A 19,075-nucleotide genomic window follows, 5' to 3' on the forward strand; every position below is an offset into this window, starting at 1 on the left:
TACAGAGAGTGTTCCAGGACAGCTATACAGAGAAACAACACACAAAAACAAAAAATTTCTGAAACCAGGTGCTGTGGTTCATACCTTTAATCTTAGCAATTGGGAGGCAGAACCAGGTGGATCTATGGTTCAAAACTTGCCATGACTACATTGATATCCTGACACACACACAAAGATTTTTCTGGGAATGTTGCTCAAAGGTAGAGAACGTACATGTAGCATGAACAGTGCCCTAGGGAAGGGGAGGGCACATGAAGACATTAGGTGTAGTGGTACTCATTGGTAGAAGCAGGAGCATCAGGAGTTCAGGGTCAGTATTACTCTCAATAGGCTGTGTCCTCATCCCATCGTGTCCATTGATGCCAATCCACCTGTGAATTTTTTTGCAACTACTTCTAAGCATGTACATATTCTATTCTTGATTACTGTTTATTTATTTGATGTGTATGAGTATTTTACCTGCATGTGTATCTGTGTACTATGTGCACACCTGGTATCCTTAGAGGTCAGAATGGCATGGGGTCCCCTGGAACTGGAGTTACAGATGGTTGTGAACTGGCATTTTACGTGCTAGGAAACCTGTCCTCTGGAAGAGCAGCCAGTGCTCTTAATCATTGAGTTGTCTCTCCAGTCCAATTGTCTCTCCCTCTTCTTTTGTTTTTGTCTTTCTTCCTTCAAAACTGCCTTGAAGCCATGCATGGAGCACACACCTATAATCCTAGCACTTTAGGTTGAGGAAGGATTGCAGATTTGAGGACTGCTGGGGTTATACAATACCAAAAAAAAAAAAAAAAAAAAAAAAAAACTAAGAACTGTTTTGAAAATAAGTCACACCAATAACTGCTAGATCTGTTTTGAATAATGTGAACCAAGGAATGCATGTTTTCTTTCTTTTCCCTTCCTACTAGGACTGCATATCCAAGTCTTTGTTATCTGTGGGTAGAGAGGGATTAGTAGTAGAGTCACTTAAGAACCTAAGTCCCATTTGGTGTTATTTCCCAGAGGCTTTTTTTGCTTGTTATAGGTTTATCTCTTAGGTTTAACTATGTTAGTCTTAACAAAGCTAATGTGAAAACATTGTTAAGAGCCAGAGGTGTTCAGTGGTAAAGCCCTTGCCTAGTATGCACAAGGCCCTGGGTTCAGTCCCCAGAATTGCAAAACAAACGAACAAACAAACAAAATAGCAATAACAAAACAAAAGTGCCCAAGCTGGTATTACCTTAAGAAAATGCAAGAGAGGAGTGGGAGAGTTGGCTCAGTGAGGACCTGGGTTCAATTCCCAGCACCTACATAGCAACTCACAACTGTCTGTAACTCCAGTTCCAGATGATCCAGTGTCCTCTTTTGGCCTCTGCAGGTACCAGCTACATATGCAGTACACTTATATACATGCAACCAAAGCACTCATACACATAAAATAAATAAATCTTCATCAGATGGTGTACACATTTTTTCCCCATTCTTTTCTTCTGTTTATGTTGTTTCTCCACACAGGGTTTCTCTGTGTAGCCGTCTTGGAACTCGTTCTGTAGACCAGGCAGGCCTCGAACTCACAGAGATCCACCTGCTTCTGCCTCCCAAGTGCTGGGATTAAAGGTGTGCACTGCCGCCACTACCACCACCCAGCTGGTGTATGCATTTAATCCCAGTAGTTTAAGGCCATCCTGATCTACAGAGCAAGTTCCAGTACAACTAGGAGTACACAGAGTAAGACACTATCCAAAAAAATAAAATATGGGCTGGAGAGATGGCTCAGAAGTTCAGAGCACTGGCTGCTCTTCCAGAGATCCTGAGTTCAATTCCCAGCAACCACATGGTGACTCACAACCATCTGTAATGAGATCTGGTGCCCTCTTCTGGTGTGTAGGCATTCATGCAGGCAGAACATTTTATACATAATAAATCTAAAAAAATAAAAATAAAATAGAAGCTGGGCAGTGAAGCCCCACACCTTTAATTCCAGCACAGCAGAGACAAGTAGATCTCCGTGAGTTCAAGGCTAGCTTGATCTACAGAGCAAGTTCCAGGACAGCCAGGGCTACACAGAGAAACCTTTCAAAAATTAAGCCCACATTCCTGAATTTCATGCCTGTATACTCATGCCACAGTAGGCAAAGTGGTCAGATTTGCTTTTCCCTCCCACCACATAGGCCCAGGGATCAAACTCAGGTTGTCAGGCTTGGTTGGGGTCAGATGCATTTATCTATTGAGTCATCTAGCTGACCCTCATGTTTGTCTTATATGCGGTTTTGGGTTCTTATTGGCCTTATTAGTAGTTAAAGTTTTGGGAAAAATATGCATATACACAGAGAGAGAGAGAGCACACAACTCATGTGTATGTGTGATGCTGGGACCAAACACAGTCTTGTGTATGCTATGTAAGTACTCTGCCACAGAACTAAATATCCAGCTCTTAAAGAATATTTTGTGTGTGTTGAGGCCAGAGGTTGACATCAGGTATCTCCTTCAGCTGTTCCCTACTTATTTTTGAGATGGGGTCTCTCACTGATTTGGTGGGACTAGATGGCTAGCAAGTCCCAGGTATCCTATCTCCATCATGACAAGATTTCTGCATGGGTCCACCTGTGTGCCAAGCCCATTACGAACTGGGTCGTCTCCCCTGGCTTCAAAAAAACTGATGTCTCTATGTTCTGACCGACTTCTCCCATTTCCTAGGCATCCTGGCATCCGAGGCACAACCTCATTGTTGTGGGCCGATACCCAGATCCTAATCTCAAAAGTTGTGTCCCCTATGAACTAAGGACAATAGATGTGTTTGATGGAAACTCGGGGAAGATGATGTGTCAGCTCTATGATCCAGGATATTCTGGTATCACTTCGGTGAGACTTGAACCCGCAAACAGTGATGGGAGGAAGCCGGGAGTTGAGCTACCTTTCTGATCAGAATATATCCCCATGCACCCTTCTGCCTCTGTACTGCCTTCACCCCACTTTCACACTGAAATTCTTACCTTTGCAGCTCAATGAGTTCAATCCTATGGGGGACACACTGGCCACTGCCATGGGTGAGTAAAAGCAACTGTATCTGAGACTGTCTAAGTCTGACCCTATCCCTAGGTTTCAAAAGAGGCTAAATTCACTCTAGCCCTGCCATATTCATCCCAGGGCATAGGCAATAAAGAAATCTGGGAGACAGTGGTCTCTGGCCCAGATCACCCATCTGGCTTTATATTGGTCATGACAGTGTGAGGATATTATCCAGTCTGCTAGCTCCCCATGACAGTCCCAAGCTCTGAGACAGTAACAGAAGGTGTCAGTCAGACTTCTTGTTTCTTCTAGGTTATCATATTCTCATTTGGAACCAAGAGGAAGCCAGGTCACATAAATATCACAAAAGACAGTGAAGAGGGTATGAGACAGCAACAGCTGGACTCCACAAATGGGAAGAAATTCTGTGAGAAGAGGACCAGACGTACCCAACAGGGTTGGAGTAGGGTCACTTGTGACATGGGATACTGTGGGACTAAGATATCGGCATGTTACTGCTCTAGATTTTGCTCCAGAAAAAGGAGCAAAGGTCCTGCCCTAAGGGTCCCTGCTGTCTTTAGTCTAAGTTTATCCTAGAGCCAAGGTACTTTTCTTTTTTCTGATGTGTGGTAGCAGAATAACCAGGGAATTTTTTAAAGTTTATGTTCAGTCTTTACACGGCCAATAAAAGCATATCCTTTGTACACCAACTAAAAAAACCAAAAGCAGCTGGGCTTCTGAGCAGATCTAGTACAACCTGTAAGAGTGCTCCTTGGATGTCAGAATGGGGGAGAAAAGAAAGGCACAGAGCCAGCACTCAGTCAGACCTTCATTTCTTCCAAGTCCCTGCAGCCCTAAACAAACAAGTCCAGTTCAGAGTCTCTGAAGAGCACAGCCCAGCTGCGGGAGACTCACTTCATGATGTGTCTCTCCTGCCTGTGTCCTCCCACTCATCCAGGTACAGTACACACATCTTTCAGACCTGCCTGAGACCCTGCTCAAGCCAAGAGTTGACACTAACAGTAGCCACAGCCACAGGAAAACTCTGCTGTTGGATGACCCAGTTCCTTAATAGCCACATTTTACACTCCCAGTGATTTGCAGTTTTTGCCTCTAAAAAAAGTACCAAGGGACAATGTCCTCTATGCCATTTGCCAAAGATGTGGGCTAGAAGACAACGAACAAGGCTTGGTGGAAGAGCAAGGCAGGTCAAGCACCGGCTTCAGTTTTGTTTTGTTTTTGTATCCCAGGTCCTGAGCGGAAACTGAATGCTAGTCTGTATCTCAGGTCCTTAGGCAGTATAGGAGAGACAGATCCCATCTGGAGAAAGCCAGTGTCCAGCACAGCACATGGTAAACACCAGGCGTGTAGATGGTGAGTCACAGGTGTCACAGCCAGTGTCCAGCACAGCACATGGTAAACACCAGGCGTGTAGATGGTGAGTCACAGGTGTCATAGCCCAGGAGAGCCTCACTCATTCACCTGGGCTTAGGTAATCAGGGAGGCTAAGTGCTGGGATCAGCTCACCTCCCCTAGGAAGCAGAGGAAGGGGACTGAGTGGTTGTCAAGCATGGTCTTCCCTGTCTGCAACATGGTGGTAGCCAGGAGGCTGAGCCTGCATCCGGAAGAGGACAGTGAGGAGCAACACTATTAGAAGGAAGAGGATGGAGCCACAGACAGCCAAGGCCACAATCACCTCTGGGCAGGGGAGGGAAAAAGAAAGGTAACATTAGTATTCATCAAACAAATACAAACACAGAGCACTACCCCATGCCAGGTCCTGTCTGGACAAAACATGCATCTACAAAGGTGGTCAAGACAGTCTGCTCTTATGGAATTCACATTCTAGTAAACAAGCATTTGATGGTAATGACACATTAGTGATGTTAAATGAGCAAGGTAAGTTACTCAGAAAAGAAATCACTGAGGAAATAGGAGCAGAGACCTGGAGTCAAGAAGTAAAACAGGCCGGGCGGTGGTGTCACACACCTTTAATCCCAGCACTCAGGAGGCAGAGGCAGGCAGAGCTCTGTGAGTTCGAGGCCAGCCTGGTCTACAAGAGCTAGTTCCAGGAGAGGCTCCAAAGCCACAGAGAAACCCTGTCTTGGAAAAAACAAACAAAATAAGTAAAACAGATCTGAGAGTAGAGTGCCACAGGGTGGGGGCACAGGCGCACAAGCACGTACAAAAGGGCCTGATACTGAAGTAGGATTGGGGTTCTGAATTCAGCAAGAAAATATCACTGGAGCAGAGTAAGCAAGGGGCGCTAGGAAACAGGAGACAACCAGGCCAAGTGCAGGCTGGGTGGTCACGGTAGAGAACTTGAGTTTGGTGCGTGATTAGTATACACACACACACACACATAAAATTAAAAAAAAAAAAGCCATGATCTCATATAGCCCAGACTGTCTGGAACTGGCTATCAGCATAGGATGACCTTGAACTTTAAATCCTTCTCCTTCCACCTTAGTGCTGGAATTAAAGGTGTGCACCACCACACCCAGTGCTGGGGACTGAACTCACCTTTCTCTGTGTGCTAGGCAAGTGCTCTTTCTACCAACTGAGCTATACCTCTAGCCTCAATTTATATTTTTTTAAAAAAATTAACTCTGCTGTGTTGAGACTGGTAGAGACAAGAATAGACCCAGAATGAACATTAGGCTGGAGAGGCAAGAGCTCAGTGTCCAAGAAGCCAGGCAGACAGAATCTGTGGGACTAGGTGGAGGACGAGGAAGAGAATACCTAGTGTTAGGTCATGCAGCTATGGGACTAACGTGGCATCTATTAAACTGATGAACAAGAAGATCCCAGGGGAAGAGATGCTGTTTTAGACAACTTAGATGCCTCATTCAACCTATATAAAGAAGAGGCCTCAAGTCAGCAGCAGTCATAAATCTGTAAGTCATACTACACAAGTGGAACTTAACTTACCATGGAGATGAGGTAGGGGAGCCATGTGGTCTTAGGACCACTTCTTCAGGATAGATAGGAAAAGAGCTAGGGACAAGCCTCAGGTCATTCATTGTTCAGTGAAAAGAAAACCATGAAGGAAGTTATAGTAAAGACCAGAAGTCATGAAAATGTTACTGTTTTGCAGTGCTGGGTAGGGGAATGCATCCAGGGTTTCATACATGTTAGCCATGGCTTCTGCCACTGAGCCATGTCTGCAGCACTCAGAAAACATGTTTAAGGAAGGAGTGACAGGTGTGCAATGCTGAGAGAAGCTGACTAAATCGATCATCACAGTAAAAGGTGACACCACTGTTTCAAGTCAGTCTGAGATAATAAGAGTCTGAGGAAGTAAAGCCAGAATGTAGGCAACTCTTTGAAGATTTTTACCCAAAGGGATCACAGAGAGAAAGTGAGTCTCAGAAGTCTGTTACGCTTTGCAATGGGAGTGATCCAGTAGAGAAGGGAGCATATTCCCAATGAAGGGGAGAAGAGACCAACACAGAGTAAGTGGAGAGGCTGAACTTGACTACTAGCTTATACAAGCAGGGAAGCTGGTACATGTGGCAGGGCAATGAGGGTGAGGAATGGAGAGTATATAAATACAGTATTAGGGTTGAAGAGGCTGTCCAGGGAAAGGCGGAAGATGGCTGACCCAGGACATTAGCACAGATGCAGGTGGCAGCTCACCTGTGTCTGCAGTGTCACTTATGAGCTGGCACTCTTTCTGCCAGTCCTTGGGGATGACAGGCTCTGTGAGACGAAGGAAGTCCTGCAGTGGGCAACGGTGAGGGCAGCCAGGCAGGATCAGAGGCCAGGGTGCCTTCTTACTGTCATTCCGAAAGTACATCTCAACTGAGAAATTCCTGAGAGTTAACAGGAGGCAAGACGGAGGATGCTCACCATGCCCAGGACTGAGTCTCTGGGCTGCCTTCAGGGAACACCCTGGTAGTTCCACTTACCCATCATCTTCCTGATACAGTTCAAACATGTGGCAGGAAGCGTAGGGAGCTTGTCTCCCATTGTAGACGTTCAGTGCCATTTGCAAAGCAACAAGGGTAGTATCATGCTGTAAGGGAGAAGGGCTGTTGGCTCCTCTGCATCCCAGGAATGGAATCGGGAAAATACCCAATTCCTGGTTTGACACTAACGTGTTAGGGATTTGGAGCTTACCGCAGAGTAAACCAGAAGCTTAGGGAATTGAGAGGTGGTTGCCATTAGTGTCAGGTTCTTCAGTATCTGAGCCAGCAGAACTCCTGAGGAAGAGAAGTCACAAGTGTCAGTGTCCTGAACTGTCACGGATCCGCTTTTCTAATCATCTGCTAGTCTTAGTCACCAACCCAGAGAACTCTTCCAGTTCATAGAGACCATCCTGGAACTCTGCACCGCCAACTGCTAAGAATTGTCAAGTTTACATAGGACACAGATAAAGCAAGTTATTAGTACTTAAACTTGAGCTAGGAGGCTCTAATCATGACTGCTTTAACAGTATGAACACAATATAAACTTAAGACTGCTTCACAGCACCTGAGATGGTGGGCATGTCAGGGCAACTGCAGTATGCAGGTTCTGAAAATGACTGCATTGTCAAAGGTTTGAGAATGCATACACTTGAATGCTTAAATGAAGTAACTGGCACATGCATTGCCTTCAGCCTTTTCTCCAAGGGCCTTAGCAGTTCTCTGGAGGGAGACATGCAATTAGGAAAGAGAGAAAGGGTCTTCTGACATGGCTTAAACTTAAGAGTGAGAATGGCAGGCCAGATGTGGCACACACCTTTAATCCCAGTACTCGGAAGGCAGAGACAGGTGGATCTCTGTGGTTTGGGGCTGGCCTGGCTAGAGCTACATAGTGAGACCTGTAACTTGGGCCGAATATTAGAGAACCAGGAGATTTGGTGACTAGCAGGGATGACAAAGGGGAGATCTGTTTATAAAGAGCAGAGAATTATCTCAGGCGGAATAGTGTGTGAGCAGCTCCCACGGTAGACTTTTAATGCTGGAGAGTTTGGGGAGGGCAGTGACCTGCTGTGTGTGTCACTCACCACCCTGAAGTCGGGCCTTCTGTACTTGCTCGTGGATCCCGAAGAGGAAGAGGAAGCTGAAGTCCTTTAGCTGGCTCAGACGTTGCACAGTTTGGGGTGAGGCCCAGGGCGGCAGGAGCAGCCCATGTGTTTGCTGTGTATCGCAGCGGGCAGGTTAGCTCCCTAGGCCTAGGCCAGAGCCTCTCCAGGGGTGGCTTTCTTCCCCAGGTGGGGAAGGTGCCTGTGTGTGTGAGGGAGGAAGAGGAGAGCAGAGGTGAGGAAGAGGGGCTATTGCAGACATGGCAGACAGCAGGGCATTGGAAAGGGAGCCCGAGCATGGAGTGCAGACTCAGCAGAAAGAAATCTCACAGTACTGAGCTCTAGATGGAGAAGGATACAGAGTGCTGACAACTAGTAAACCATTTCCCACTTCGAGGTTCTTTTTACCCAGGAGGGAAGTTCCCAGGTTACATAAGCACTGGCTTGCTGGGCCTTCCCAGTGGGGATGGCAGTAGCCAAGCAATGTGCTCTATTATTGCCCTAGAGATCTGGACCATGCTGAGGAGAGAAGAGTAATCCCAACAGGCACCCTGGTCAGCTCACCTCACAAAAGAGTGTGTCATACACATTCCAGATGGTCTCTAGGGTCAGGTTCGTAAGCCCTGTCTCATTGGCCACCATGTCCAGAAATTGCTAAGAAAAATGGATCAGAAGATCAGTACTGTTCTGAGTAAAGCACAGTCTGATGACTTACACCTCAGCCCCCACTTACTGCATTCTGAATACTCATATTCTTATACTCTGATGTCTGCCGAGTCTCATTCTGCAGCTGCTCATAATGGGGACATGGACCCAATGGAAACTTTAGCAACTGCAAATTAAAGAGAAACAGAAGTCTGGATCAGTAGGCCATGACCATAGCTGTCCCTTCTCCACTCCAGTCTTCTCACTACTGGCCAGTCTTACCCTGTCTTCAGTGATGGGCACAGTGTGGACAGGGATGGGCTGCCATGAAATGTTAGGGTTGAAACGTTGCACTTCACTGGGAGGGAAGAGTCCAGCCAGGTTGGCCTCAGCACTCATGAGAGTACGGTCAAAGTCAGTGCTTCGCACATAAACCTGTAAATTGGCAACACAAATCTCTCTTTGTGTGCAGAAGCACTCTGGCTTCTCACTGGAGTCCCAGGGGAAACCTGTTCTGGATGATTACTCAGCACATTTTAAACTTACCATGCATACACAGCCTATCTGGATCCTCCCTATTCCCCAAGGTTCCAAGCACTGAGCTATGAGCTATCACCAGTCTGTGGGAATGGCTCTAGTTCAAACACTTCTTCCTGTTCATCAAAGCACTCATTTGGTACGTCTGAGAGATTTTATTTTATTTATTATGTATAATATGCAGTGTTCTACCTGCATGCACAAGATCTCATTACAGATGGTTGTGAGCCACCATGTGGTTGCTGGGAATTGAACTTAAGACCTCTGGAAGAGCAGTCAATGCTCTTAACCTCTAGGCTATCTCTCCAGCCCCCCTGAGAGATTTTAATACCTGGCTTGTCTCCCATCAAGACCAGAGTCCTGCCTTTCCGTCTCTCTCTCTCTCTCTCTCTCTCGAAGAGGCAGCTTCTGTCTCTCCCTTCTCCCTACTTTTCCCCTCCCCCTTCTCTGTTTCTCTCTCTCTCTCTCTCTCTCTCTCTCTCTCTCTCTCTCTCTCTCTCTCTCTCCTCTCTTCCCCCTTCCGTAACCCACTAAATAAATATCAAACTTCACTCTGGAAAAAAAAAAGATCAGAGTCCTTGTTGGCCATAATAGTACACATTCACTCCACTCAAACCCGAGACAGGGTCTTACTATATATGTAGCAATGGCTGTCCTGGAATTCACTATGTAGATCAGGCTAACCTCAAACTCCTGCTATTACCTCCAGAGTGCTGGGATCAAAGATATGAGCCTCTAATCCCAGCCTGGTACATACTCTTAATCCTAGAATTTGAGAAGCAGAGGCAGGGAGATCACTGAGTTCAAGACTAACCAGGGCTACACAAGTGAGAGCCTGTATAAAAATTAAACAAAAGCCACACCCCAGAGTCCTAATGGGGAATATCACTCCTCACCACACTCCTTCCCCTTTATAAATGAACTTAGAGACCAGGAAAAAGGAACAGAGAGAGATGGCTTGTGTAAAGGGAGGAAGAAAATAGGGAAGGATGAGCTCAGGGTAGAGCTGGGCCTTTAGGGAACAGTAACATGTAAAGGATTGACACAGTAGTGGCTGATAGCAGAAACCCCAGAACAGCTGTCTCTAACACTGGCAGAGGACACAGGAGCCAGCACACTTGCCAGTTTTCACTGTAAGCTCCAGGGAGACAGAGATCATCACTCTATGAAAAGCACTAGCACAGTGCCTGCCTTGGATGTCTGGATAGACAGCCATTTGCTGTTTTATAATCAGGAAGTACGATACCAGACCCTGCCTATACCAGAGTTGGACTCTTGGCCAGTTTTGTCTCTTCCCAGACAGAGACAATTCAGACTCCAGAGCAGTATTCTAGACAGTTCTTAAATTTTTGTCCATGGACCAAAATTTCAAGAGGAAATCTAAAGTGCCTAGCCTCACCCTTAGATTCTCTAAGGTCAGAAAATAATCCAAAAATCACATTCCTCTTGCCGATCAAGTTCCCAGTCTTACCTCTTGGCGGTGGTAAGTGGTGTTCAGAAAGCCATGGTAGCGCTGCCTCAGAGCCTGGCCTAGCTCCCAGTGCTGCAGCATCCCCTCCTGTGGGCAAACCTGAGGGTTAAGAAAGTCTAAAAGGAAGGGATGGCTCACAGGTCCTATGACATTTAAGCATTTTTCCCTTGGCAAGGAGCAAAGTTAAGAGGTCACTTATGAATGACACTGTCCTGGGCACACAGTATTCTTAAGAAATCTGGTTATAGGGGCTAGAGAGATGGCTCAGAGGTTAAGAGCACTGGCTGCTCTTCCAGAGGACCTGAGTTCAATTCCCAGGAACCACATGGTGGCTCACAGCCATCTGTAATAAGACCTGATGCCCTCTTCTGGCCTGCAGGCATACAGAACACTGTATACATGATAAATCTTTTTTAAAAAAGAAATCTGGTCATACCCAGAGAAATAGTTCAGTGTACTTAGCATAGACAAGGTCCTGGGTTTGACTTCCAAAACCACAAAAACAAAACAACAGTAAAATAGACATCTGATCCATAAGAACCCATGTGGAAAACTAGCAGTGTAGGGAGGCTAAGTTTCTGTGCTCCAGACATGACCCATCATAGCATATTCCGAGGCCCTGTAGGTTGGCCTCTGACCCACCTTGGTTAGCTGACCAAAACCCTGGGGCCATTTCTCTTCCTGATAGGGGTCCTTGGGATATGTCTTCACTGGTGACCGATCTCCATGTCGATACAGCTGAGTTAAAAACAATGGTTTGTCTACAGATCAGAAGGGTCTTCTGGTTAAGGACAGGGCCCACCTCTGCCCACGTCAGGACAGGGAATCTCACACCCTCTTGGAATCCTTTCCACTAAGTAACGAAAAAAGAACCCCAGTTCAAAGCCATGCAATGTAACCAGAGATAATAAGCAAAGCCAGAAGCACAAGTAGTGCAAGCAATGCATTCTGGAGGAGGAGGAGGAGGGCAATGACTGGGAAAGCAAAGATCTTCTAAGTCGTCTGTATGGGTGACTCTCAACCTTTTAATTACATTCCCATCCTTGGGAAGAATCATCCCAGGGAAGAATATACCCTAACATTACTTGGTCGCCCCGTTCTGCAAAATGGCCTAGGGCTCCAAATCAATTCTGAATCCAGTCTAGCAATCCACCACAGGCCAACTGCTTCCTAAACCAGTTCTTTCTCCTTAAGAAGTGAGACCCCGACCCCAGAGCACAAGCTCTACCCCTCCTACTAGCATAGCCGCCCTTTGCCCTTTCAGCTTTGGAGAACCCGTCGGTGACTCGTCACCCATTACCAAGGTAACAAAGCGCAGACTCCGGGCCTGGGTAGGTGGCATCACCGTTAGGCACATGCCAAGGAGAAACTGAAGAAGAGCTGCCTGGCTCCAACCAGACTGTCTGCCCGCCATCACCGTTGTTGGCTGTGCAGCAAAGGGGCCGGAACGCCTTGGGCGGTACCTGCTGCAGACGCCCGGATGCATTCGTAAGGACACTTGCCGGAAGTGCATTCTTCGCCATCTTTGCGCGCGCGCGCGCGCGCGCGTGTGCGTGTGTGTCCGGTGGATGAAAGCAGAATTTGGAATTTACGGTCGGCGATGATGGACGAGCTGGGGAATGTAGCGCAATATTTCGAACCGAAAGGGTTTAAGGACCCATTTGTTTTGTAAATGCCCTAGGTCAAGCTTATCTCTTTCACTACCAGGCTGGTGCTTGCCCAGGGCGTCATCTTAACCTGGAGAGCTAGCGTCTCCCTCGAAGAGTGCTTCTGAGAGTGATCCCGGAGCCTCAGCTGGTGCAGAATTGGGACGAGGTGTGGGGAAATATAGGGCCTCGCTTTCTATTCCTGTCTTCTGTGTGTAGTTTGAGTCTTGACGCTGGCTGTTTCCCTAAGTGGCTTTGTTTGGGGTGTAGGGCACTGCATGTAAACAGCCCTTTGGACTCCCTGAGAATGGCGCAGTCTAGTCTACCATTCATTTCCTGCACAAACCTTTAGTTTCCCTTTCACTCCCCAGTTTCAGCCTTCCCTGTCTTTGCCCATATTTAAATTAAATTATGCTCAAAACATCGTGTTTCCGCTAAGGGGAGTTAAATTGTATAGGTTGTTCAGATTTCCCAGACCCACTGCAAATCGAATTCCCATGGGAGGAATTTCAGACAGCTGGGGCTGTAGTTTGATGCAGGCATGTAACCGGACTTCCCACTGAATAAGAGTCAGACATTATCCTTAAGGATTTAGGGGCAGGTAGCCAGTCTGGCTTCCAGATTTTGTGACTCCAAACCCTATAATGACACAGTTTCAGGTCAGATCTTAGGCCCGCGGTATTGATGCAGCTCTTCCAACTGTAAGCAAGCCCACCTCAGTATATCTGCCAAGTCTGAGGAGAACTACTGTCCCCGGACTCCAGATAAAATTGTATACTTCCAAAGTCACCTCGACAAAGACTGAGGAAGTAGACTAAGAGGGCTTGAAAGCTAGTTTTTAACTAAAGAACGAAACAAAAACACAACAAGCCCCAAACCCTAGCCAGGCGGTGGTAGCACTCCTCTTTAGTCCCAGCACTCACAAGGACAGAGGCAGGCAGAATTCCGAATTTGAGGCTAGCCTGGTCTACAGAGTGAGTTCCAAGACAGCCAGGGCTACACAGAGAAACCCCATCTCGGAAAACCAACAACAAACACAAAGAAACTTTTCTGTGTATGGACGTTTTGCCGGCATGTGTACCTGTGGGACGCGTACAGAGCTCTCTCAGGCCAGAAGAGAACCAGTTCTCTTAACAACTAAGTCAGCCCTCCAACCTTTGTTTTGTTTTGTTGTTTTTGTTTTTTAAAGCAGGGTTTCTCTGTGTTGTTCTGACTGTCCTGGACCCACTCTAGACCAAGCTGGCCTTAAACGCCTCCAGAATGCTGGGATTAAAGGCGTGCACAACCACACCCAGCTAGTTTTTTAACTTTCTTAACCACAGGTTCCCTTATAAGTCATATGAAAAATCAGCCCTTTCTCCAGAAAAAGTGAGCAAACATGAACATAGAATACAATTTTGCATATAATATCAAGTGATTCACAAAGATCCTCCATAGGTTTAGATTAGGATGCCAACCCAGAGAGAAGTGATTTGCCTAAGCTCACAGTTAAGAGAATTCAAACTTGCTTGGCTTTGTTGTTATTTGTCTTTTGAGACAGGTTCTCAGACCCTCCAACATGGCCTGTGTGCACTGGCATGCAAGTGTGCACGACTCAGACAAGCAGTCTTCTTGCCCTCTCTCGCTCTCTTTCTTTCATATAGAATTGGGATCTCGCTATGTGGCCTAGGCTAGCTTTGACCTGCCTTACCTCCCAAATGTCCAAAGCATGTTGTCACACCTAGTTTGAAATGTAAGTGTTCTGATTTCTGACTGGTATATAATTAGTTGTTTATTTTTTTAATATCCATGTGTGTGTTGCATGTGTAGAGATCAGTCACAGCTCCCAGAAGTCCATGCTCCCCTACAGTGTGGGTTCCAAAGACTGAACTCAGGTAGTCAGGCTTGACAGCAAGTGCCCTTCCCTGCTGAGCCATCTCACCAGCCCACCCCCTTAGTATAAAATATCCTGAGCTGTGGTGGCACATCCTTTTAATTCCAGCACTGAGAAAGCAGAGGCAGGGGGCTTGCTAAGCTTGAGGCCAGGCTGGCATAGTGAGTTCTAGGACAGCCAGGACAACACAGAGAAACCCTGTCTTTATTATTATTATTATTATTATTATTATTATTATTATTATTATTATTATTATTATTATTATAAGATTTATATATTATGTACACAGTGTTCAGCCTCCATGTATGCCTGCAGGCCAGAAGAGGGCACCAGAACCCATTACAGATGGCTGTGAGCCACCAAGTGGTTGCTGGGAATTGAACTCAGGAGCTCCGGAAGAGCAGTCAGTGTTCTTAACCTCTGAGCCATCTCTCCAGCCCAAGAAACCCTGTCTTGAAAAACGAAAATAAGGGGGCTGGAGAGATGGCTCAGAGGTTAAAAGCATTGCCTGCTCTTCCAGAGGTCGTGAGTTCAATTCCCAGCAACCACATGGTGGCTCACAACCATCTGCAATGAGGTCTGGTGCCCTCTTCTGGCCTGCAGACATACACATATACAGAATATTGTATACATAATAAATAAATAAATATTCTAAAAAAAAAAGAAAAACGAAAATAAAGATTGCTTCCCAAATTGTCTTGTCATCTTTGTGTAGGGTATGCAAACCCTCTGTGTTGTTCCAATGTTAGTGTGTGCTGCACAGAGCACTCTAGTGGACAGTGTCTTCTAACAAAGACCCGCCTGCCTCTGCCTCCTGAGTGCTGGGCTTAAAGGTGTGCGCCACCACTGCCCGGCTCAAACTGCATTGTTAAATTATATATGGTAGCCCCAAACTAGCTTGACATTTTCCCGAAGGAAACCTTTCCCATAAGTGGGATCAAAACATGGCTAACTGACAAGTGCATATCATTTTGTAGGTCAGGCAGGCCTACAACTTAAAGTCCTACTGCCGCTGCTTCTCATGTGCTGGTATTATAGGCATGCTCCTCCACATACATCTCATGGAGTTGTTTTAAGACTATTTTATTTAGTATCCCAGCACATGGCAGATTGAGGCAGGAAGATTAATTTAAGGACAGCTTCAGTTACATAGCAAGTTTAAGGCCAGGCTAGGCTACAGGAGACCCTGTCTCAAAAAACAAACAAAAAATTTTAGTATCATGTTTACTCTAAAAAATTATCCAGGGCATTGTGCTTTCAGAATGTAAATCGTTAGCTCACCAAAGTAGAATGAAAATCCTTCATACTTACATGTGGTTGTGAGCCACTCAACATGGGTACAGGGAACTGAACATGGTCTTCTGTAGGAGCAGCAAAGGCTCTTAACTGGTGAGCTTTCTCCATTAGGAGCAGAAGCTTTTGAATCAGTTTTCCCTGTATTCGGTTTCTGATATTTGTAACTTGTTAGTGACCTCCTAAGATTTACCGTAAGAATACATGCAATGGCCGGGCAGTGGTGGCACATGCCTTTAATCCCAGTACCTAGGAGGCAGAGGCAGGTGGATCTCTGTGAGTTGAATGTCAACCTGGTCTACGAGAGCTAGTTCCAGGACAGGCTCTAAAGCTACAGAGAAACCCCCTGTCTCAAAGCACACACACACACACACACACACACACACACACACACAAAACCCAACAAAATAAAACAAACAAACAAAAAACATGAAATGATAACACATACAGAATATTATGAAGAAAAGCCTAAATCAATATTACTTTTCTTCTTTGTGTTCTATATCCTGTCTGAACATACAGAGTTAGGAAATGGGTTCCTAGATTCTTCTTTGTTTTGTGATTAGGAGTTTGGACAGAAGTTAGCCAGCATGAGTGGGTTCCCAGGGCTCTGGAAGATGGTTCCCTTTCTTTCTACTCATCTAGAGTACTGGAAGAAGGATCCAGAAACAGTAACTGTCCCAGCCCACCTCTGCAAACCTTACTTTATGGCCTGCTTAGCGGGAAAGATTGCCTTTGAGGGGTTATTTACTGGTCTGTTTGACTAGGGCTCGTGGATGATGCTATTTCTAGGCTGAGAAGCCACCTCTGGAAGTTTGGGGTAGAGGAATCAGAGATATCACTTGTAAGAGTACTCAAGGATGGGGCTGGAGAGATGGCTCAATGGTTAAGAGCACTGACTCTCTTCCTAGAGGACCTGAGTTCAATTCCTAGCACCCACATTGCAGCTACAGCTGTCTGCAATTCTAGTTCCAGGGGATCCAACACCCTCACACAGACATACATGTGGGCAAAACACCAATGCACTACAAATAAATATATTTTTTTTTTTTTGGTTTTTGTTTTTGTTTTTGGAGACAGGGTTTCTCTGTGGCTTTGGAGCCTGTCCTGGAACTAGCTCTGTAGACCAGGCTGGTCTCGAACTCACAGAGGTCCACCTGCCTCTGCCTCCCGAGTGTTGGGATTAAAGGCATGCACCACCACTGCCCGGCACAAATAAATAATTAAAAAAAAAAAGATTCCTCAAGGATGTTCCCAGGGATATTGCTTCCTGTGAGAGTCAAGAAAACATAGGAAAGGCCCATAGGACTGGGATGCCTTGGCCTTAGCACTGTGGGTGAATGGGACTGTGTCATGAGGGTGGGGCCAGTGAAGTAGGACATGTGTGTTTCTAGCTGCTGACCACTTGATTGCTTGCCCTGACTTGGGGCAGTCACTGGAAAGTCTGTGGAGATACCATCAACAGGTTTTAGCTTTCCCCATTTTTCCCCTCTCCCTTCTCTTTGTGCCAAGCTCCTCCAACACCTGTAACCTGAAGGGATAGGTAACTGTGGTGGTGAGGTACTGGCAATGCTGCCTCTCCTTCAGGAAACTGAGCTGTGCTGCCTCCCTGGTGTGGGGAGGACCTGCTTGTTCAGCATCTGCCTCTAGCCTGGGTTAGTAGGCTCCAGATGGACTTGTGTATGTGTCTTCCTGGGGCCTGGGAAGCACCCTGAAAAAGTGGTTAGGCAGTCGTGGGAAGGCGTAGGATTAGGAACGGATGAGGGACACTGTTTTTTTTAACCCCTAGAAAATATATCACAAGCCGGGCAGCAGTGGCCCATGCCTTTAGTCCCAGCACTCGGGAGGCAGAGGCAGATGGATCTCTGTGAGTTCGAGACCAGCCTGGTCTACAGAGCTAGTTCCAGGACAGGCTCCAAAGCCACAGAGAAACCCTGTCTCGAAAAACCAAAAAGAAAATATATCACAGAGCTTCAGACCAATGTTACATCTCAAGTTCCTTGAAGTAAGATATATCAAGGACATCTCTAAGTGTGCTACTAGGCTGGAACTTGGGCAAAGGAGAGAGCTGTCCCAATCTCTGCACTGCTGTCCTTGGTTTCTACTTTCCCAGGATGACAGGTCCTTGTGAAAATAGGGAAAGGAACAGAAGAGTGGAGAGCCTTGTGCACATAATTTACAAGTGCCCAGACCAGGGTGGAGGCCTGTGAGGGGTGACCTTGTGATGAGAAGGAACAAGAGCAAAAGCCAGAGGCAGAAGCTGCAGATGGGGGCTGCCGGAGGGGCTTTTTCTGAATGTGAGAAATGAATACATGGGCAGATTTTGCAACACCCCCGCAGCCTGCCGTCTTCCCTCACGTGTTCCCAGTCTCTGCCTGTTCCCTTGGCTCAGCCTGTGCTTCCTCTCCTCTTCACCAAGCCCCTTTCTACTTCAGTTTTCTCGCCCTTCCCCCACCCTGTTCCTTCTGCCCCACCCCCACAACCAGTTCACTCTTTCCCATTTCCTCTGTTTTCTTCCCTCCTGCCCCGTTCATCTCTGTTTTGGTCCCACTGGCTGCTTGTTTGGCCCCTGTCCTATGCTTTAATGTGGACCCATGGGAATTGGAGTTCACAACAAAACAGGAAGGGCCTATGAGCAGGAAACTGGGAATGAGGCAGGGGGTGAACAGCCAGCAGTAACCTCAACTCCTGCTTCTCATACCTGAATTGAAGCATCTGCAGAGATCTGCAGCCCACCAGCCCTGCTGACTGCCAGCCCTGCAGTCCACCAGCCCTGCTGACCGCCAGCCCTGCAACCCACCAGTCCTGCTGACCACCAGCCTTGGCTTCTTCCATTTCAGAACTTTTCTCAGAGCCGAGAATGCTCTAGACTTGAACACAGGAAGAGATCTGCGGGCCTGGAGAAAGGACATCTGGATTTTGACCTCAACTTGGCCACTAACTGTGTGGTCTTTGGCAAGCTCTCAAGAGAGCATCAGTGCACACTGTAAAATGGAGTCATTTACCCTGTCTACTTCCCTCCTGGACTTGCTGTCAGAAACCAAAGAGATAGGGAAGGGTTTGTATATGGAAACAAAGATTCAAAGGGTTGACAGTGTATAGGCTCAAGGTGATGGGAAGACAAACCACTAAAGAACCACAAAGGAACTGGGAGGGAAATGATAGCCCCACCCATTCCCTGACACATTGTGCTGGTTCTTATTCTCACATTGATCTTATGTGCAAAGCTATTATTATTGTTATTATCCCCACTCAAAGATAAAGAGAGGTTCAGAGACAGAGCATACAAGTGAATGGGGGCTTTTCTAGCATAAGTGTGACCCTGGGTGGTGTCCTAGCACTGAGATTTGAACCCAGAACCCAAATGAGAAATGATTATGCAGAGTTGAAATTAACTCAAGTATGGAATAGAAGAGGGACTTGTTTGCTTCTTCACTTATCATTTAACAAACAGAAAGACAGTATTGTGCTTCCTCTGTAAACCAGCTGCTTAATCTTGGGAGATTAAATCAATGAAACATGAAGTGTTCCTTCAGGGCTGAATCTTCTGTCCCAGGCTGCAGGAAAGCTGTGGCTGTAGATTCTGTGTGGATCATGACACCACCCTAGAT

At 46.5% G+C, this 19,075-nt stretch overlaps 2 protein-coding genes and 1 pseudogene across 4 annotated transcripts in view; 1 reads left to right on the forward strand and 2 right to left on the reverse strand.

Annotated features, from left to right (window-relative positions):
- Ddb2 (damage specific DNA binding protein 2) overlaps window positions 1-3,713 on the forward strand; it is a 26,090-nt gene extending 22,377 nt beyond the window's left edge. The window contains exons 8-10 of the mRNA XM_048428296.3: window positions 2,677-2,841; window positions 2,981-3,026; window positions 3,301-3,713. Of these exons, the coding sequence (XP_048284253.1) occupies window positions 2,677-2,841; window positions 2,981-3,026; window positions 3,301-3,365 (276 nt within the window). The 3' untranslated portion in view covers window positions 3,366-3,713. The remainder of the gene's footprint in view (window positions 1-2,676; window positions 2,842-2,980; window positions 3,027-3,300) is intronic.
- On the reverse strand, window positions 73-18,287 carry Acp2 (acid phosphatase 2, lysosomal). 3 transcript variants are annotated; one of them, XM_085696559.2, is made up of 11 exons: window positions 11,953-12,092; window positions 11,295-11,390; window positions 10,653-10,739; window positions 8,927-9,079; window positions 8,733-8,831; window positions 8,564-8,653; window positions 7,982-8,114; window positions 7,111-7,193; window positions 6,900-7,006; window positions 6,628-6,803; window positions 73-371 (listed from the first exon to the last, which is right to left on the reverse strand). In XM_085696559.2, the coding sequence occupies exons 1-11, from the start codon at window positions 12,064-12,066 to the stop codon at window positions 340-342; spliced, it is 1,170 nt and encodes a 389-aa protein (XP_085552685.1). In that variant the 5' UTR covers window positions 12,067-12,092; the 3' UTR covers window positions 73-339. The 3 variants fall into 3 exon arrangements, with proteins under 3 accessions (XP_085552685.1, XP_048284256.1, XP_048284254.1); XM_048428299.3 differs by lacking the exons at window positions 73-371; window positions 11,953-12,092 and adding exons at window positions 3,805-4,686; window positions 18,265-18,287; XM_048428297.3 differs by lacking the exon at window positions 73-371 and adding an exon at window positions 3,805-4,686 and having other exon boundaries at window positions 11,953-12,091.
- Window positions 14,842-14,939, reverse strand: LOC125396509 (U6 spliceosomal RNA; annotated as a pseudogene).
- Window positions 18,288-19,075: the final 788 nt, after the last annotated feature.

This window comes from Myodes glareolus, chromosome 10, assembly GCF_982192425.1.
Source record: "Myodes glareolus chromosome 10, mMyoGla1.1, whole genome shotgun sequence".
NCBI lineage: Eukaryota > Metazoa > Chordata > Mammalia > Rodentia > Cricetidae > Myodes > Myodes glareolus.

Excerpts from the sequence above, each read along its gene's own strand:
- Acp2 (XM_048428297.3), bottom strand. The coding sequence starts at position 12,066 with ATGGCGGGCAGACAGTCTGGTTGGAGCCAGGCAGCTCTTCTTCAGTTT. Across the intron at positions 7,194-7,981 it reads GAAGGCCCGACTTCAGGGTG|GAGTTCTGCTGGCTCAGATA; the intron begins GTGAGTGACACA and ends TCTCTTCCTCAG. Across the intron at positions 7,007-7,110 it reads AGCTTCTGGTTTACTCTGCG|CATGATACTACCCTTGTTGC; the intron begins GTAAGCTCCAAA and ends TCTCCCTTACAG.